Here is a 22,284-nt window from a genome sequence, read left to right as displayed (position 1 = left end):
CTGGAGCCCTGTTAACAAAAGGTCCGTCAGCCAATCAGAAGACAAGGAGCCTGTCTTCTAATTGGCTCAATGTTTTCTGAGTGACCCAATAAAAACACAGGTTTTCAGGTCAAGACTCAGATAAATAAAATCCTACAAGGTTGGATGAGAGGGGTTGGCTGAAGGTGATGATTACTTTGTTGTGACATCACATCTTGATAGCTGTTTTTAAGGCTCAGTTTTTGAAGCCTGTGAGCTAGTCTGATATTCCTTTAATACAGATAATCAATAATGCAGCCTGTAAGAAATGAGAATAGTTGCTGATCAATAAACTAGCTCAGCCATGTCAGTCTTTAGATGTGACTATCATGCGCCAAAGTGAAGCTCTACTTTTGCCTCAATTAGCCCTTTCCTACAAATCTATTGCAGAGTTGCAGAGTATTTCTAAGTTTCCTGACAATGAAAGGTAATACAAATGTAAATCGTTTTCCTTGAAGGGTTAAAACTTGGATTTTAAATAACAAAGTTTGTTAGCAGTGACCATATCATGACTTTTCACCAATTTCCAATCCATGAAGAAACATTTCAGTATCTTTAATATGGTTATTGTATTTTATGGGTATTTTATATAAATAGTATATATATATGGGTTAATTGGAATAATTGTTTACAATGTGTTTTTGTTATGTTCATTTCATTTCATGTTCGTTTGATTCATCCTGTATCATTAGGTTTTTGTACCAGCATAGTTATATGTGCCTGCATCATTTTTATATTGGACTACAGATGAAAATTAGAGACTCACTATAATCTGATGCAACCATCTCTTCGTATCTTCTATATGATTAACATCTCGAGAACAGAGCACTCTGACATACACAGGATTAATGTAGGACTGAATTATAATCAAAGCCCACATGGAGGTCTACCTTTAAAACGTGTGGACCTTTAACAGTATACTTTTGGACTGCATGCAGTTTACATGTTTTTCAGGGTATCTCTGGTTGCAGTGCACACAGGGACAGTTTCATCTGCCTACCTTGTATCTCTTGAATGTACACTTCCACACCAACTGAACACTGACTGTTGGCTCTATCTCATCACTCCGAGTGTGCCCATCAAGATGAGTTCATACTCACAAAGATCTTCTATGCCCTTATCTTGGGCTAACAAGATACTATCAGGAACAAACATTTAACATTTTCTTGAACAAACCTGAGATAGCAGAACTAACCCTCTAATTCAGAATTTATGCTATATAATCCCAGCCCCTGTTTTCTGACTCTATGTATTCTATCAATGCCATTTTTCCCTTTGCTCCAGTCATACTTACTATGACTCCTAGATATTGCCTGGGAACAAAACATAATTATGGATATAAAGACGTAATTTATTACTGTTTTCTGAGCCGGTCACAACAAAGAACTTTTTAAATGACGTTCCCACTCACAGGTCCAGGCAGCTTTTTGTGTCATGATCACTATTCCTTCTCTTTAAAATCACAACAAATACAAGGTTATGATGATACTTTAAAAACTCCTCCCATTTCCTTTCCCCTAAACACAACCAGAGTTAGTGTTATAATCCTCAGAAATCCATGATAACGCATGAACGGGTCAATTAAGGGGTAATTGATTCATCTGCTGATTTGGGCATTAATCTGTTGGCTCCAGACTAAGAAGCAGGCTAATATGTGAGGAGACTGGAGAGAGTCTAGCTCTGCCCAGGGGCTGTTGATGGCTACAGAGAGGATTGAAACAGATTAGCAGAGATTGCTGAGCGTCCTGCAGGAACTGCTCTGCTGCAGTGTTTCTTTGCTTGTCTGTCAGAGCTACCAGATCAGGCTCTGGGAAAAGTCCTGCATGCAAATGTGGACACACCGATAAAGGATTGTTAAAAATGTTTAGGAAAATTGTGGACCTCTAGGGAGCTTGCAAGGGTCCTTGACTGGCTCCCAGGTGTCAGACAGTGACTTCTGGAGATCCTTCAATGGTATCAAGTAAGTAATGCGGGTTGTAAGAGTTATTGACTGGCCTTATGGTCCTTAAGTATGATCAAGAGTCATTGATTGCTTTTTCCAAGTAATAAATCTTGTCTAGATTCTGATCATCCAAGATGTCTTCCATTTCATCCAGTCTTGGATCCTAAGTGTGCTGTTTGGAGGGAAAGGTAAAGTCTGTGGTCTCACTTGGAGGTGGTCTCTGTCCATCAGCCAGGTATGGGGACTCAGATTCTACCAGATGGTCAGTTTTGTGACATGTTGACAGCTCTGTCAGTCCTTTCACAGGTGTTTCCAGATGTTGTAACAAACCTGAGAGAAGTTTAAAGACTTGATTTTAATGTCTGGAAACGAAAATAATCTTTGATACAGCTATTGGTGATCCATTTGCATTGTGGGTATGAGGGCACAATGTCTGGTGCTTCATCAGTATGGCAGTGTCACAGGAATGGATATCATGAAAATGTTACAACAATCTGTGAAAGCTGGGGAAATTATTTTGAAGGCAATCAAACATTACAAAGAGCAGATATTAAAGTAGCTGGAGGCTGAACTGTGACATAAATAGGCTATGTGCAAATGTTTATTAATCAATAGTTATTATATTTAATAGTTCCTGGTGAGACTTTTTACAAATTGTAATCTCAATCATGAGATTTCGATCACGATAAATTTTGTGTTTAGATAAATGCAGGCTTTAATCGCCTCACGTTTCTGTCTGACAGAGGCATAGTAAATAAATCCTGCTACAGACCGTTTATTTAATCCTCAATGCACTGCCGCCACCATGTGGCCATATTGGAGAGCATATTCAGATTAACGCTGCAACTCGCCCCCCACTGACGGCATAGTGGATAGTGTTGCATCACAAGAAGCAACACTATCAAATGAGCAACACTATCAAAACACTATACAACCGAACCCCCAACAAGAAGGTTGGGGGTTCGGTTAATTGGCCAGGGATGTCCAAAGACACACATGTTTAGGTTAACTGGTGACTGAATTGTCCATAGGTCTGAATGTGACTGTGAGTGGTTGTTTGTCTCTGTTTGTTCTTGTGTGTTGGCCCTGTGATGGACTGGTGACCATAAAGATGAAAAGATAAAAGACATAAAGATTTTACCATCTTTAATGTGTGATCCATTGTTTCGGTATTTGTTCTTTATTGTTTGTTTTGTTTTGAGAATGAGCATGGTAGAAGAGTTGATAAGTCATTTTATTATGGGTTCATCAATATTAATGGACATATAATCATCTCTTTGCAATACAACATAAGATCAGAAAAGCATGACAGACCACTTTAAACAAATCTCATAGTTAAAAAAAATCAATAAATAAGGCATAAGTAAACCAAATACATGTTTTCAACTTAGATATAGGTTCATAAGTACTAATATAGTGTCTGCATGCATCATGAAACACCCTCAACCATTGTCTGTACAAACACAAGAGGTTGATTGCAGGTACAAGTGGAGAATTAATATACAGAATGAGTCTATGAGGCTACTAGACCGTACTGAGGAAAGGCCCAACAAAGAAACAAGGACTCAGGAAGCACTTTAAAGAGACCTCACGCACGCACACGCACACACACACACACATACACACACAAAGAGAGAGTGCATCTTCCACTATGGTGATATATACATTTGAAACGCATACACATTTTTAACAACTCATTCATGCACACGCAGACAGACAACAAATGAGTAACAGACAACCATGTCTGGGAGACCCTGATTTGATAGACTACATTTCCCATCTCTTCCTGAGGGAAAAAAAGCACACAAAGTCAGCTCACACACACCATTTGTTGGACATGAATTTTCAGCAGCATTACACCCGGAGCTGTTTTCGATGGAAGGCCAAAGCTGCCTGCATAAGCTCCTTATGCAAAATTCCTATTTCATTTTCCATGTACATGTACATCATGTTTGACGTGTAATTAAAAGGTTCATGTTCCCATTACACAAGGGTTAAAGTATTTTTTAGAGATAAGAAATAAGATAGATGAGTCATATTCTAATAGGTATAACTATGATAAAATAAAATTTAAATGCATTTTTTTAATTTCCTTCAAAAATGAAATCTGAAAAAATTATTGCAGCCTGAACTGTTTAAAAACAATCTTATCTAAAAACCAATTAGATAGGTCGACATTTAGGTAAAACCAATGATATCCATTTGAAGTTACATTTATGGCACAATTTGTTTGGTGATGAGAGTGATTTGATGTTATCGCATTACAACTTCAGTCATTGAAAACAAAACTGTAAAATTGTATACATAAATGCAAATTTGCTAAAATGTATTGCAAAAATATTGTGAGTTACAATGCATTTGATTTGGAATAGCAATATGCTATAAAATAGTCAACCACATCTTTTGCTCTTTCTAAATTATGATTGTGCAAATAAAGCATAAATAACTAAATTAGAACAATTCTGTTTTTATTTGAAATTGTGAATTGTAATGTAATATAATCCAATATAATATAATTGCTTTAACAGCAAGTTAACAGTTTTGTTTTGGCATTTCAAAGTATTTTGTAAAAGCTCACATGCACATGCAAGAGAAAAAGAATTCAAATTAAGTGGTATTAAACTTTAGTGTTGCTGTGAGCAGCTTTGATCTTCCATTGAATAAAAGCAGGAAGGAAGATACCTACTTGTTTTCCTTTTTTTAAATTTGTCAGTTTTGACATCAGCAACTACAAACTATTGGTGTTCTTCAAGTTTTTCATGTGAGAAGCCTAAAAGTACAGGTCGAATGTGAACCGGTCTTCCTGTTTACTAGTTCACACGTCTCATGTTGTTACTGCTCCAGTGTTCCTCCCAAACACATACACACACACACACACACCGTAAGCTTGCTACTGGAACACTAAAAAAACAACTCTGTAAATGGTAAAAAAGCATCTGTATGGCCCTTTCCTCTGGATAAGAAGGGTAATTCATGTTGAATATGGCTCACTGTCATTGTCACTGTCATCATTTGAACACAGAGGTATTCAGATCCTGTACAAAATTACACACACACACACACACACACACACACACACACACACGCGCACACACACACACACACACACACACACAAACACATTAACCTTTACAAAAGAGGAAAATAAATAGAGAATACTTTTATCAGTTACATCATCATTATCACTATCTGTAGAGTCCTGTGTAGCCTTCCTTTGATTTCTAGATTGTAGGTCTGGAAAAGGAATGAATGGCAGTTTCAAGAAGTTGTCAGAAACAGATGTTGGTATAAGCAATAACAGTATAAATGTCACTTGAACAACACATAAGGAAAACCATCTTGAAACAAGAGTTGTCTTTGACACCAGGTGTGGGTCAGCATGAAAGCCAGAAGTGTCTGGAATGTCTTATGGCACTTTAGTTCACTGATCAGAGTCCAGAGGAGAGCTGCAGTGACAGACCTTTGTGTGTGTTTGCTGGACACATCTCCACTTCAGAAGAGGCCAGACCCAGATCAAAGTCTGATGTGCTTTTTAATGACGGGTTTCAGTACAGAGACAGACTAAAGCAGCAGAGGCTTCCAGATCCTGACCTACAATCCCACAATTCCCATAGTGCAATTTCAAGTGTCTCTGAGTCAGACCCTTCCCACCTCAGTAGACAACCACATCTTCCAAACATCAGCTCTCCAGTCAGACGTGGCGCCTCTAACCTGATGACATCTCAATAGATAGCATCACATGACAGCTGAAACAGTTTTCACTGACTCAGAGCGTTATTTGCGTTAAGTTAGCTCAGCTGACCACAGAGATATGAGAATAACATATGGTTTGGTTACCAAAAAGAAAGCAAATGAATCTTGGTTAAATTTCAAGAAAATCTACACAGATTTTTTAAATTTGTCAGCGCTGGAAAGACACAATTGATAGACCAACATTAACTATGAGACATCAATGGCAATGATTACAGATCTGTGCAGCTGAAAAAAAACAAGAATGTAAACAATTTCAACCAATCACACCCTGAACCACAAATAACCCCCAACAGCCCTTGACTTACTCAAGCTTGATTGTCATGGTTGCAAAAATCAACACGGGGCATGTTCCACAGGGGGCATATCTACATCTGTCACCATGGTTACTGTACTAACATGGCTTTGTTAAGCTTAATAAAAAAATGGCAAACTTCCTCAAGTTTGGTGATCTTTGTTGTCATGATTATAACAACAACAACCTGGTTAATTTTGAGGCCAACGATCATGGGTAACAGAAACAGCATCAACTGCGATCCAACCCAACCTTCTCCTGACATGGACTGTTTTGCTCTCTAACTTACATCGTTGAACTTTTTCCTTTGCTCCTGTCATCATTACTATGACCACTAGATTTTGCCTACCAGCAAAACCTGACTATAAGGTAAAAATAACAGATGACCTTTGGGCTTTTGGTGCACAGGCGGACTTTCTCTTGGTCGCAGTCTGTTTGTAATTTATACAACATTGTTTTGTTAACTTAGCAGTGAAACTGTAGTTTCTCGTTTCATATTTTTCATATTCTGACATCAAATTCATAATTACATATCAGTTGCTGTGGTCAACTGAACACACCAAACTCAAAAACAACATCAGTTTTTGGTTTCTGACCATCAACTTAACCAGAATCTAAATGTACTTCTGTTCTCTCACAGGTAGGAAGCTGCACATTATGGTACAGCAATATAAAATACATTTCAGACATCATCATAACCAGCATTATACCTATTATTTCTGTTTATTGGCAAAAGATGCAGTGCAGATTAAGATGGTCTCATGTCCACAAATAAAATAAACTATCTGTGCCAGTGTTGTGTTTCCTCTCCATGCACCTTGATCATCTGCCATTACAGTTATTCATTTAGGCATTTAGGTGAGAATCTGCACCTGAACATCTTTTATTTTGATTGCACAGCTGGAGAGACGCCACGTAAATGATCGTTCACTGCATATCTAATCCAGTCTGGCAGTCACTGATGGTAGGGTCATTCCACAGAAAAACTCTGAACACTTACTCCACCTAAATATTGCTTAAGTTTAATTGTACCCTGTAAAGACTAATCACCCCCGAAATGCAAGAAAAAGTAGGAGGAGGGGGACGAAGGAGAGATCACAGTAAATATGGAGAAAAGGGCCCAATCCCATTGTCTGTCCCACTGCCAAACCATTTTTCATAAATCAGTGTTTCTGCAGGAAGATTTCCTTATGTTCATAGCATTGTGATGTTTATCAGGGGAAGCATAAAAAATGGGTAAACAGATGTTTCCCCTGGTAAACATCTGTTACAAAAAAATGCTTAACAACAGTCAAAAAAATTAAAAAAGAACAAGGTAAGCTGAAACGCAGTAACAAAAGTGTGATAAATATAAAACCCAAACATTACACTGAAAACAGCTAGAATATGTAGAAGTGTAGTTATTTGTCCGATGAAGACCTGATGGTCAACTCTAATTCTGTTTTCTGTAGATCTGATCCAATGTGATGGTTGTAACGGGAGTAAGGGAAGGGTAAAGTCTAAAGCTGACCCAAAGAGTTGAAATCTGTTTTGGTGTTGTCAGGGTCACAATGGGATGGCACAAAGTGCTATAAAAAAATAACTACACTTTTCTCCATTCATCTTTATACCATATACAGAGCTCTTTCACTCAGCCACTCAACAGGTGGCGTTAGTTAAGTTTGTCAAGCTTAATGGCTTATACTTTAGGGAAGACTCTGGGATTGGGCCAAGGTGTCACCTGTGCACAGGTGCAATTATACAAATACCCAACCAATTATTTATAAATAGGCATCATTAGTTAGTGTCATAATCTATGATACTGTCAGCACTTCACTCATTTCATCGCTTTCTATCTTACACAAGGTTAGAAGAACATTCTGTGGAGCTACAGCTAAACCTGAGCCATGAGGCAGATCTGATGCGGATCCCCATATTAAACCTAGTCCGGCCTGGCCTGATGGGTCCAGTCTGTGAAGACTGTGAAGCCAAAAGGACCAATGTCCAAATATAGGAAGAAACATCTAGACTGTAAAAGAACTAAAGTTCCCTTTAAAATCTTTTGCCCGTCTTTCAGAGTATGGAATACTAAAGGCTCACCAAGTGACAATCTTCAACCGTACTGTGAAGAATACGGTGTTGGGAGGAACGAGAAGATGACAGAGAACAGTGGTCATGGCGTCATCTTCAGTTTTTTCTGTTTATAATATAACTGTTCATACAGACAAAACACCTGAAGGAGACACCTGTGGGGACTAATGAGCTTAGTCTGTGGCAATCACGTGACACATGGTTAGAAGAGTGTGTGTGCATATGAGGGCATTTGTATGCAAGATTGTCCACATACATATTTGTGTAGTGTTAAAAGACCCATAAAAAAGACCAGGCCATGTGTAGTCAGAACAAACATGTAAGACAGCAACCACCTGGAGAAGGTGGACCGAGTAACATCACACCCTCCTGCTAGCTAATCTGGGCCTATATAGCTGAGGGCCAAACCTTGGTGGATGAGGTCCTCTGAAAGATGTGGCCCCTGAATGGGGACACAGATGGTAAGTGTTTCAATTTAGTTGAAGGGGTGTCCACTGGCTGTTGAGAGCCAGCATCCTAGGACAGCAGTTGTTGCTTTAAGAAAAGGATAATAAATCATTTTACCACGTGGATTTAGTGCCCATCATCACAGACAGGATGCTTATGATGGCTCCAGGTTGTGGGGCCAAGGTATTTTGAGATTGGGACAGCTGTCCCAGGATCTTGTGGCTCTTAGTAAAACAGACATGTTACTTGGTAGGAGTGTAACACAAAGACGCTTTGTGCATCTGTGTAGGGGTGAACTTCAGTGACCTGGTATTTCTGTGTGAAGCCCACTGGACTTTTCTAAAGCTTCTCCAAAGCCTGAAGAACCCTTTGTGTTGTGTTCCCTTTGTGTATCTCTGAGAACACACTGTGCATCTCCACAGAGAATGCAGGAAACTTAAGAGTCGATTTCTCTTTGTTTTTGACAGAAAATTTTTCAGATTTTTATTTTCTTTAACTGCTATTGATAAATTTCATTTCCTGTTTAACATTCAGATTCAGTCCAGAAACTGTTTGTCAGTCTTGTTGCTGGTATGATGTCACGATGATATGAAAAGGTCTGCTTCTTTTCTGGCAGAGCAGGGAGAGTACAGGGAATGTGTTTTCAGGCTACCATGGCATAATGCAACTTTTAGGTCACGTTTTTTGGCCGAATGAATCAATGTTTCTGCCAATGAAGTAAATAGTTGAAACCATTGATTAAATAATAAAAATTGAAACCCCTACCCTGGTGTGGACAACCTTTGTATTGTGTGGTGTGTGTGTATGTGTGTGTCTGTGTGCGTCCCTGGTAGTGTCCTCATAGCCTGGTCTGGGCCTCGGGGATGTAGATCTCAATGCTGTCAGCACTCTCTGTGGCTGAATTCTGTCTTACAGACGCCGCCCTCTTGGCAGCCATCAAGCGCTTCCTGGCCTCCTGCCGCTGTTTCTCTGAGCTCTCCAGGGAACGGTCTCTTGCCAGCGGGGGGTGATGGTGAGGGCCCTTGGGTGGCTTTTTTGGAACTGGAGGTGGGAGCCGCCTCTCCTGGAAGGAGAGGATGTAGGGGAAGGAGCAGGGGCAGAACATTTCAGGAAAAAGAGAGGCGTTTGTGTGTTTGCGTGTCTCCAATGCAGTAGGTCTTTGGTTTGAGATAAGTGGAGGAAGGGGGATGTGATCTTGAGATAGTTTTGTTTTAACTGGTTTCAAAGATGTGCTTGTGAGTGACCGACTTTTTTTAAGCTTTGATGCATGCAAGCCAAGGCAAATATTTCAGTCTTACAAAATAATTTCAATTTATTGCATGCATCTTTGTCTGTATTACCTATATACAGACATAGCTATAACTTCATTCTTACCAAAACGTCTTGTCTGGCACCACATACAAGCTTACATGGTTGAAGTTGTTATGGAGGCACTTTTAAATTTCATTGCACTGCCTTTTTTGGTAGGATGACAATACACTTATTCTATTCCATTTTGAATGTTTGTTTGATGATTTTCCATCCACTTCTGCACAGAGGAAGCACCAATGATTTAACTAATATAAGAATATAAATAAGATATAATTAACCAGAATTACCAGATACATCCTTTAACAATGTGGGCACACTATAGTTACAATTTATCAGAACATAAACATGTGGATATCAAAAATTAAAGTAAATAAATGTGTCGATAAAATTTGTATTGGCTCTTTGTTTTATTATTATTTGTATTTATTTTTATTCTTTGTTTTATTGCCCAAATGTTACTATCCACCAATGACACTCATTAATGTTGAAATGTTTATGGTTTACAGTATATCTACTACTCTAGCTAACTGCACATCAGGTTAAATGGGTAAAGGAGCTGTACACTGCAGCTCAGCACTCAAAGTATTAAATAGCTGCTCTGATGTTAGCTTTCCTGACCCTGCCCCACTGGTGTTGGTTTCATTTGCTGCTTGACTTTTATTGTGTTGAGGTTGGAGTTTGAACAGCTGTGCCATCTCCTGTGAAGCTGCTGCATAAACAGAGAGCTCCAAAATGGAAAATATACTTTTGGAGCAGGAACATTAGCCATCCTGTTCATCCACTGTCACACTGGCATCTACACAGAATGAAAAAACCACACATGGTAAAGTGGCTGCAAGCGGCAGAAGGAAGGAAGCAAGGAAACATGGCAGAATGGAAGGGAAGCATGGGCAGATGGATGGAAAACAGACTTGATGGATATACGGAGGCCCAGAGGTGTCAAGGCCCTGTGGTGTTGGCATTGCAGTTATGCTGACTGATGCATGGCTGTTTGCAAGCACCTTCACTGTCAACACAAAAAAGCACAAGAAAGAAAAACACAACATGAGAGCAGATGAGAAGACCATCAGAATAGGTATTCACAATGAAGCAAAATCTCAACAGACACAGAAAAAGTAACAGACACCTGAGAAGATCCATACACTTACATACACACACACACCTAAATGTGTGCTAATGGAAAAACACCTATGTTAGTGCAAATAGACAACAGGGAGTTCTAAGGGGGCTCTTTCACAGTACATTTGGATCAAGTCATTACATTGAGGTCATTCCAATGTGCTGTCTCCAGGACAACTGCTTTAAAAATACTAGCATTTGATTGGTTGAAAGGAACTGGTACAATTTTGAGGCTCTTGTCGTGTAAACATGTTGTAGTTGTTGTATCAGTATCAGTCAAGACTTTGGAGGTCAAAATACAGAACAGCGTCTGTCTGACCTGCAGCAAACATGACTTCATGCTGTCCAACAGGTTCTGTTTAGATATCATGTGACAGACAGTGAGACATCAGTGCCTCCGTAACAGGAAGGAGACTAACCAGTCATTTAAAATGAAAAACTGCTATGGCTATTTGAGCTGCAGCAAAGTTCACTTCATCTACCTGTACCTGCCTCAGGTGATTGTATTTTATGTCTCTTTGTGATTTCAATGTGGCAGCAGAATGTTGACATGCAATGTAGTAACAGTCTCAACTTGACACTGTGATGCATTGGCTGCGCAGAAGATAAACATCTATCTTTGACAGAAAATTGTGACCTCACAGAGTGCACGTTGAAGGATATTTCACAGGTTGATCACTAAAATATGTCTTTAATTACTCAGTTAACGACAAATCATGGCTCAATCTATCAAACTCAGTGTGAGCAGGAACAGCTGGCTCCTGCTGATCCTGCTGTGCTACTCCAGAGCTCCAGTTGGTGTGCTTTAAGTTACAAGACTATGTTCACTCTAGTCGTAGGAGAGAGAATTTCAGAAAAACTGCTGTATGTTTTTTAAAATAAAATCTCCAGGATTGCATGATAGTGAACAAAAACTTTGACTGTTTGAAACTATGATATAGACCCCACCTTGTCTCTCCTTGACTGGGTCTCCTCCACCTGTATGACCAGTGGTGAAACCGAATGGAAGATGAATTACGGTGTTAATGGGCTTTTTGTCTTTTTAGCAGCATGCTGTAACTATCAATCTGACTAATCATCTGAGCGTACACTCCCTATTTACACCACCTCATACATGCCCATTGGAGGTTGATGGTCTTTTGATGTTTCTTTTCAGGTGTGTTGATTTGGATAGAGACCAGTGAAGATTTAAAAGAATGATTCCAGGTGTAGCCTTAGAGTAAATTATTATTATTATTATGCCATTTTATGCTTTTATTTGGTACAAACAGTGGCAAGGGACATGAAATAGAATGAAAGGCCCGGATGGCCAGGAACTGAACTGGAGAACCTCCTGTTCTGGACTCAGTCTACCTGTATGGAATGCACTAACCACTCAGCTACCAAAGCATAGACAAGGAATCTTAGAAATATATTTGATATGAGCATATAAAAGTGTAGCGAAATATCTCAGTGTTTCACAGAAGTACCTTTCTCTCAGGGGGCTCCAGGGGTCTCCAGTTGTTGGCTCTTAGCTGGTGGAGCTCATCAAACTTCAGGCTGATGTTCTCGATGGACAGCTGTAGCATGTCCCAAAATCCAGCCAGGTCTGAGGCCACAGGGCGGGGATGGGCGTTGGGGTTCTGTGAAAGTAGAAAAGGTTTTATGGATACAATTCAGTCAGGAAGAGAAGGAATAAAAATAAAATACAGATAAAGAGGTACATCATGAACAGTGTGATGCAACTGTTGTTGCTTGATATGTTTTACCACAATTCATTACCAGAAATTCACAAGTATAAAATAAGTAATTATATTTCAAGGGCTGAAAACCTTTTAACCCTGAGAGACACTCACGATCCTACAGCAGAAGTAAAACAGAATTAACAAAGAATTCCCTCATCATGGACAAGACGAGGCAATCAGACCTGCTGAAAGTGTGACCAGGTTAAACCAGTTCTCCTCTGAGATTGACAGCAATCATCTCTACCTCTTACACTTGTACTTTTATTCAGCATTAAACTCATCAATGCAGCTAAATGCTATTATCTGATACCACAGATAAACAGTAACATGTTAAAAAGGTGTAACACCATCTTAAATTAGCATGTTAGCAGGTTAATATTTCCCAACTTGCTCCAAACCAGAAGCAGTGAGTGGGAAAGTGAAGAAGACAGGAGAAAATAAATGTAAAATTAACTGAATGTCCTGAGTGAGAGGAGTGTTTCAAACTCACCATGTTTTCCTCACACAGCTCCCTGAACTGCTGAAACTTCTGGGACATCAGAAGCTGAGCACTTCCCACTGCACTCCTCATTTTCCCCAGAACTGAGGAGAGACAGAGGTGAGACAGTCAGACGCTGAACACCGTCCCCTACGCATGTCTCCATGAGATGGCGTTCTGTACATGAAGTACACACATTCCCTTTCACTTAAATGATCAGTTCTTCAGTTCAATGCAAACATTTAAAAGGAAACATATAGACCAGGTCCACTTCCAGACTCCGGATCCATTTCCAAAGACCAGATACATTTCTAGACACCCAGGGGTTGTTGTACTATGAAGTAGGCTTAACCTAGCCAGGAAATCTTCCAGGTAACGCTACACTGAACCTCACATCAGCTCGGTAACTCAGCCCATATTTGTCTGTTTATCGGTTATCAGAAAAGTAGAGGCGCTATCAGAATCCAACCAATAGGGAGCATAGATAAGTGACTGGCAGGTAGTGCTTCTAGCAGAGTGACTTGCTTAACACTTAACACAATATTATCATCAAATAAATTTGAGGAATTTGAAGACATAATATAAGGCCAAAAACAGAACTACTGCAGCTTCCCAAAGACCGAAGCCATGCTGTCAAAAATGTCTAAAAATATCTAATATATAATTTAGAAGCTTCTAATATCACTTTCATTTTTATTTTTATGCCGAGGACCCACAGATCTTTCTGCTCCTAAAAAGAAACAATGCTAGTCCTTTTAATTTGCTTTTAAACTATTCAAATTAGATACAAGCCTGTTGGCCCTGAACTTTTTATAATTTACAGAAAGAAAAACAGAGTGGCATTTCAGTGGATTTCACATTCAACCTGGGTCGTTTTTTGGACCCTTTGTCACTCCTGTGGTGTCAAATGTTGGAGTCAAAATGAACAAAGACGTTAAACTAGATAATCATTCATAATTTGTGAAAGCTCTGAGCAGGCTGAGGCTGTTCAAAATTAACATGCTTTTATTGTATAATGCTGTCCTAGGAAGTGTCATCAGATATTGCATGACAGCCTGGTAAGTCACCTTAACTGTATGACTAAAAAATAAAATTCTAACCCAGGTAAAATTAGCAACGAAAATCATCGGACAGACAGATTGCATCTCTCGTCAATCCATCTTTGAAGAAGACCCCTGAGACAAGTGCACAGAATTCTCCACAAACATTCTCTATCCTGAATACTCCTTCTATTAGGAAAGCATTATAGAGCCAGCAGATGCAAAACCAAATGCTTCAAACTGTCATTTGTTCCCTCATCCATAACTCTTCTGATGTATATTCTCTCCTTTTATTCATTTTATTATTAATTACCCAGGTTTTTATCCCGCTGACAAAGTGCAAAAGCAGAGATATGCTCTCTGAACTCTTTTATCTATTTATTCATTATCTTTCTTATTGTCATTAGACTTTGAGAAAGTTGTCAATGCTTTTATTACTTTGGGCTTTGATTACTGTAATGGACTGTATATCAATCCTTGCTCTCCTGCCTACTCTGGCTGGTACATGTAAAAGGGAACATATCATTCCAGTCTGTGTGTCGCTTCACTTGAAGATCTTGAAGTTTGTTTTCAAAACTCTTAATGGGCTTACCCCTTTTTATCTGACTGACCTTTTAAAGCCCTATGTGCCCAGAGTCAGGGGCAGAGGAGGCCGTGCTTTTTCTGTTGCTTGCCCCAAACTTTGGAACCCCCTGCTGCTTCATGTGAAAAAAGCCCCGAGCCTAGCTGTCTGAAAACACACTTTTAATCCTTGGCTTTTAACACAGTTTGAGACTGTGAAACATTTCAGCTTTTTTGTTCTTATTGTTGTTTACTCTTCTGAGTGCTTTTATTTGGCACATTCTTATATTTTACTTAATGTTGATTCTATTTATTTTAATGGCTGCAGAAAGCACTTTGGTCAACTTGGTTGTTTTTAAATGTGATCGATAAATAAAATTGATTGGATTGAATTGGATCACTGGCCCACCATTTTGGCTCATGTCTGACAGTAATCACATGTATATTAGATGCAATACTAAGTAAATTAACATGTTGCTTTGACATGGATAATAATGCCATCTCTGACATTTAAATATAGATAATATATCGAAAGTTTACATAGCTCCAATTACTTTTTACTGGCCTGTTATATTTTGTGATGCTGTTTATCTGGTAGACTATGACTTTGATGTCAGAACAGGTTTCGTTGTAAATCAAGCAGTGTCACAGATTGTGGATATAATGACAACACAAACACTCACTCTCTTCAGGCAAGTCGTTCTCCCGCCGATCCAGCTCCATTTGTCGACACCAGCCCTCCATGCGGTCAGTCTCAGCCTGGAGCAGCTTCAGGAACCAACGTCCATCTCTCTGGCACACTGAGCGCTGCACCACCTGCCATTCAAACATGAAGAGTTTCTACATTCACAGTGATGTAACAAAACAATGTGGAAAAGTTACAGTGGTAACACAGTGTTATATCATCTATATTGACTGATTTACTTGGATATCAAAATTTCTGGAGGAGCTAATGATTGATGGTAAAACATATATTTATTTACTTTTCAGAAAGTGAAAATATACACTTGAATTTGTTCGTAGTCAGGACTTTAGGATCTTTCAAAAATGTTTTTTTTTGCTTGATTTATGTGCATCAGGTATGAAAATCAACTGTATGACCCCTCACAAGTTCTGTTTTTATTGCTCTTCCTCTGCACTGCATCATGTCATAGAGAATCTGTGGAGTCTTTACTCAGCTACAGAGTGATATTCTTTTGATAGCTAAATCACCCCCAAAAATACGATATACTGGTAGGTAATTGAATGACTGAGATAAAACTAAATCCAGTATGCACTTGTCATCCATAAGATTACCCTACTGATGTTGCACAGGTTTTCCCATTTGCTTACAAAACCTAATCCGTAGAGTCCAGTACTCCTTTTGACCCCTGAACGTAAACTGTGGAATTTGGATCAAGATGTAAAGAGCAGATCCTTTAAGTCCTGGAATGTATTAGGTGAAGCCTCTACGGATCAAAACTTTTGTCAAGCAGATCCTTAGATGCTGGATTCGATTGAAATCTGGAGAATTTGGAATTGGAAGTGTTTTTGCAGTGAGACAGGGAGCATTATCCTTCTGAAAGAGGACATCATCAGAGAATTCTGTTTCCATGAAAGGTTAGATTTGGTCTAAACAAGGTTTTGGCTGATGCTATGTTTCATACATCCACATGAATGAAGTACCCAAGGTTTCCCAGCAAAACACTGGCCAAAACATCACACTGTCTTCCCAGCATGCATCCATGTGTCAGGTCTTCCCCAGATAAAAAAAGAAAAACAAAACAGGCCATCAACGTGATATAAATGAAAATCTGATCAATTAGACCAGACCACCTTCTCTATTGCTTTGTGGTCCACTGCTTTCAAACACTTTTGGTAGGTCTTGGTCTCTAATGACCAGGATCATCCCACAGAACTGCAGAGTTGGTGATGCTCTAGCTCAGTCATCTACACATCACAATTTGGTTCTAGTCAAAGTCTCTCATCCTCACCATTTTTCCTGCTTCAACACATCAACTTTGGAACTTAATGTTCACTTGTGTCCTAATCCCATGCTGGGTGCCATGGTAAACTGAAGTGTTATAATGAAGTAACTGTATCCAGTTTTTATGTGGTTAAACCAATACCTGTGTGTGTCTGTAGTAGCTACATCAAAGAATTCTGCCTTTTCGATCTATGAACCTGTACCTGGAATGACTGAACAAGTTGTAATGCGTACCTCCAGTATAGTTGAGCTGTTGAAGTTGACATCAAGTGAATCATCTATAACACTGTCTATCCAGGGGTCTGGAGGAGGGAGAATGGACGGGTCAAAGCCCACGTCCTCATAATCATCGGAGGCACAGGCATGGTAGTGGTTCCCTGAACCCTGGATGCTGACAGTGGAGGTGGCGGCATCGCGGGAGTATTGTCGAGAGATGGCACCCGATGAAAGGACTTCCAGGTCATTGTCTGGGGAGTCTAGAGGGGTGTCAAGCAAGTCGGGCATGTCCAGATCTGCCTGAATGGGATCATGGATAGATCTAAATAAGTAACAAAACTGGTCTGCTAGAAATTACATTAATAAAACCTGAAAAAATGTCGATTGGCCGCCTCAGTAATGCTTTTATATTTTGGTTGTTCTTATGCAATGACAATAAACTTGACTTGACACACTTAAGACCGGATTCTCTTTTCTCTTCCCATTATTAGTAAAGTGTTTCAATCTGATGCTACTGAACGTGAATGACCACATATCTAAAAGTGGAAGCTATGATTGCTGCTCTTGCACAATTGCATCCTTCTGGGTTTATAAGACGGATGACTGTCCTGCTCAGCTTCTCCACAATTCTATTCTTTCAAACTGTGTCATTCAAGAACCAAACAGTGCTACTTTGACTCTGTCCTCTCTTTCCTCTGCACATTGGAGAAGTGATCAGGTCATGCAGTCTGGGTCAAATTTACATTGGGCCTGACTGCCCTTGGCTATATTGGATCAAGTGTAATTGCTTGAAAATATATTTCCAGCATGTCCATCAGGTTATTGATCACCAATTCCTGAACACATGACGTGAGTATTACAATGTTTTTTCATGTGTCAAATCAAGCAGAAAGGGGTATCCCTGGCCATTATAATAGATAACTTTGTGGACATACTGTCAGTTCATTACAGGACCTTAGTATCTCTATAACAACACAACATTAAGAGGAGGTTACCTGTACTGCTGCTGTCACACTGTTAGAGCGCTGGAACCGACGATACCTGAATGCCAGAAGAAAACAAACAGAAAATTAACACTGATTTTCCAATTCTAATCTAAGGAAGCAATTTCAAGATTCAATGATTTAATTTGACACTCTCATATTTCTCACTAGTGCTAATGATACATCCCATTGACCACTGTAATCATTGATGTTGCCATTAGAAGTCAGCTTTCATTGTACCATTGTGAATAAGATCAGGAGGAGCAGGAGGATTCTGTCATGGACATGGGACACTGGAGGTTTACCTCTGGGGAAGCTGTTCATCCTTCTGGGTTTTTGAACCTTCCTCTGGTGCTAGCGTTGGTGCCGACCCTTTTTGGGTTTTAAATACATATAAGTACTACATAAATTTGTTGATTCCATTAAGACCTTTTGACTTCGTCAGAATTTCTATTTAAAACTATAAAATCAAACATAAATACATTTTGCTAAATTATAAAATCTTCTGGTGTTAGGGTCAGTTTCGACCCAGTTAAAATATAAAATTATGAAACAATAAGAAGTGCCAAACACACAATCAGCCAACTACCCATAGCCAGCTCCTCTTCCAATCACTTGAGCTTCAGTTAGGGGCTTCTGTCTTTGCCTTTTCTGACAAAACAAAGAAAGACACACATGTCTAGGCATGTAAGGCCATTTCAGTTTAGAGTTGGTGATTTGCAGAGTGCACATCTCCAGTTTACAGCATGCAACAATGAGAAAAAGATTTACTCTAAGCCAAGCTCTGGAGCATATGTTTGCTGACAGTGAGGCAGAGGGCACACAGCACCATAGTGTTACAGATGATCAATGTGGAGTATCGATTGGAAGACACAGACACATCTGATGAGGAGGTCACCAGTGTGCTGAAGCTGCTTCCGCTCCTTCAGAAACATTCAAATCCAAAAGTGGCAACAGCTGTTGGAGCTCAGTACCTCCTGATGTACATGGCTAGGCTGCTGCTGCAAATGTCATCAAAATGAGGTTTGGTGTGACCAGAGTAATTAAGCAAGTGACACAAAGACATGTTTTGATCTGTTTATGCCATTGTCAATCATTGCTACAACAAGCCTTGAAGGAAAAAAAGTCCACGGCAACATGTGGAATGGCATTGATGAGGAATACCTGGATGGAGAGGAAAATGTGTAGTCCTCGATATGACTACTGCACTGCAGGGCCACAACATCACTTGTGACAGTTTTTTTGCCAGCTATGATCTTGGAGAAGAACTTCTCAGGAGGAAACTCACCATGGTGGGCACAGTAAAAAAAAAATAAAAATAAAACTGAGCTGCCTGCTGAAATGTTGCAAGTGAAGGACAGGGCTCCACTTTCCTCAGTGTTTATACAGACAGCATCACTGCTGTTTCACAAAGATGGAGCTGTGTCAGCAGGAAGTGACAAAAAGCCCATAATCATCCTTGACTATAACAAAAACAAAGGAGGAGTGGACATCCTGACTGCAACCTACACTTGCCAGCAAAAGACCAGGAGATGGCCAGTGGTTGTGTTTTACAACATCCTAGACGTCTCTGCATACAATGTCTTTGTGTTGTGGACCCACGTTCAACAAGGATGTAACTCAACCCAAAAAAATATGTATATAAATAAAAAATAAAGCAGAGATATGCTCCATCATATCTCAGAGAGCTCATAGTTCTCTACTGACCTAGCAGGCCACTCCGCTCTCTAGATGGAGGTTTACTTGTGGTTCCTAGAGTCTCCAACAGTAAATCTGCCGGCAGATCTTTCAGTTATCAGGCTCCTCTTCTATGGAACCAACTTCCAGTATCGGTCCAGGGGGCGGACACAATTTTCAAGACCAGGCTTAAAACTTTCCTGTATGACAGAGCTGATAGTTAAAAAGTTAAAGTCCTCTACTCTTTAGCGATGCTGCTATAGGCCTAGGCTGCTGGGGGAAGGACTGAGCATCTCGCTGTCTCTCTCTCTTGCTCGCTCTCTCCCTCCGTGTCACTCGCTCTCTCTCTCCGTCTCGCTTGCTCTCCTTTCCTCCCCCCTTGCATGCGTTGATAAGAACCATCCTTCTTAAAAAACACAGTTTCACCCAGTTCTATGCATTTATACTGCATTTACTAACCATGTTCTGCCAAAGTCTCTGTCTCTCCCAGTTCCTCTCCTCTCTCTCCCTGTCCTCATCCTGCAGGTGGTGACTCATCTCCATCCCATGTTCCTGCAACACCTGCTGGTCCCATATTTCATGAATTCTGTACTACAGCTCAACTCCATGAACTTCATGCAGCAACATGTTCCTGCCTACACCACCCCCCCCCCCCTCCCCAATGCCTATCTCACTCTCTCTCTTTCTCTCCCACTCTCAACCCAACCGGTCGAGGCAGATGGCCGCCCCCCCTGAGCCTGGTTCTGCTCGAGGTTTCTGCCTCTTAAAGGAAGTTTTGCTTGCTCATCAGGGGATCTGTTGGGTCTCTTTAAATAAATTTATCAAGAGTTTGGTCTAGACCTGCTCTATATGTAAAGTGCCTTGATGTAACTTTGTTATGATTTGGCGCGATACAAATAAATCTGATTTGATTTGATTTGATTTAGAATGTTTCTTGAGGAGCTAGGAAGTTCCCTTGTCAAGGCGCACAGTGAGAAAAGGTAACGGGTGACCTGAGACCCATCTGCTGCAGCCTTGGTCAGACAGCTGTAGAGCTCACCAAGCATTCAATGTCCATGCCATCAGCACCAGCATCCTCCTCAAGCAGCCCTGCCTCAACATCAACAACAGCCACAGCCACAACCCAAGGGAGACCGTCTGATTCAAAAAGAAGAGGTGTCAGCTCTGCCCGAGCAACAAGCACAGAAAGACCAACACATTTGGTCACGCTTTGCCATACATTTGTCTAACACACAGATACCCATCCATGTTCTTGCATGGACACTTTTTATGGCCATAGAACTTGATTTTTGTTTGTTTGATTTGCCTGATTTGTTGACGTTTGTTTTGCCATGGTTCATGTTTTTGCTTGCAGTTTTATTTTGCCTGTCCTGGGGGGTATTCCAGGTAGGAGGTTCAACAAACTCTGAGATGGGAAACTCTGAGTATCCGGTTCTAGAACAGCTGATCTGAGTTGGTTCACTTTGAGTTGCACACATGCACAACCTGTATAAAAAGCCATCGTCAATGGAGCCCTGATACCACAAGTCACCATGACAACAGAGAGGAAAAAAAAGATCCAGTTATTTCACTCCGATGGAGCTGGAGGTCTTAATGCAGGCCTATGGAGAGGATGAGCACGTTTCACCGTAAATGTAACACTGCAGCAGAGAAGGAGAAACAGCATGAGAAGAAATTAATACTCGAGTCAACGTGTAAGTTTGGATGTACTCTTTGATTGATTTTACATTTAACCGTAAGAGATCGTAGTTTACAGGTATAAATATAAATGGGAATAAAATCAGATTTTCATTTAGGTGCAGTCCATCAGCAGAGAAGCGTACTTGAAAGCAGTTAAAAATGAAATATCAAAACATCATTCAAAAAGGTAAGGGATATTTTGCTGGGCTATGATTGTACCTCACTTTGATTTAAATTAATTTTTTTTAAAATTGACTTAAGCTATTAACCAAAGTAAATATTCATTTAAACCCCTAACATTTAATAGCCCACTGAGTAGATGAATACATCATTCAATGTGTACCCATTTTTATTGAAGTAATTCAAAAAGTGACGATGTGTACACAAACAAAATAAGATCTACTAATCTAAAAAACATTAACATTAACATTTGATTAACATTTGAATTCTGTTGAGCCAACAGAAAGAAGGCAGAGGCCCAAAAAACGAGTGGAGCCGCCACCACCACCTCTGACAGAAACTGAGGAGCTGCGGGCATCTGAGGTTACCTCCCTGGACACAAGTGCCTACATCAGATGTCAGTATACACTTGTGTCTTTTAAAAAATAAAATATATATACATATATATATATATATATATATATATATATATATATATATATATCCACACCAACAGTTGTGGATGGTGTCATCTGCCTCGTTCAGCCTCCGACTGAAACAATTGAACACCCGGCAGCTTTAAGTATTCCAGACTCAGACCCAGACTCAGATCTTGCCTCAGGTGGCTGTTCAGCCGCAAGTTGTATGTTTACAACCTGCTAGCAACAACACAGTGAGGCGCATGCGCGTTTCTGACAGTTTCTGATGGAGCGGAGAAAACAGAGAGATGACCAACAGAGAGAGTTTATACTTTATACTTTTTTTTGTCAGGACCACAGTATGTTGGTCACCAAAGGTATGGTTAGTTTGACAATGTAAAAGTTCAAATGTGCACTTTTTTGTTTTAT

At 39.9% G+C, this 22,284-nt stretch overlaps 1 protein-coding gene across 1 annotated transcript in view; it reads right to left on the bottom strand.

Annotated features, from left to right (window-relative positions):
- Nucleotides 1–9,360: 9,360 nt before the first annotated feature.
- Nucleotides 9,361–22,284, bottom strand: part of LOC115057485 (disks large-associated protein 1-like) — a 54,164-nt gene continuing 41,240 nt past the window's right edge. The window contains exons 11-16 of the mRNA XM_029524630.1: nucleotides 17,933–17,978; nucleotides 16,986–17,237; nucleotides 15,439–15,571; nucleotides 13,167–13,258; nucleotides 12,422–12,574; nucleotides 9,361–9,585 (exon numbers count right to left, since the gene is read on the bottom strand). Of these exons, the coding sequence (XP_029380490.1) occupies nucleotides 9,361–9,585; nucleotides 12,422–12,574; nucleotides 13,167–13,258; nucleotides 15,439–15,571; nucleotides 16,986–17,237; nucleotides 17,933–17,978 (901 nt within the window). The remainder of the gene's footprint in view (nucleotides 9,586–12,421; nucleotides 12,575–13,166; nucleotides 13,259–15,438; nucleotides 15,572–16,985; nucleotides 17,238–17,932; nucleotides 17,979–22,284) is intronic.

Source organism: Echeneis naucrates, chromosome 17 (genome assembly GCF_900963305.1).
Source record: "Echeneis naucrates chromosome 17, fEcheNa1.1, whole genome shotgun sequence".
NCBI lineage: Eukaryota > Metazoa > Chordata > Actinopteri > Carangiformes > Echeneidae > Echeneis > Echeneis naucrates.
This window is presented reverse-complemented; position numbering and strand designations above follow the sequence as displayed.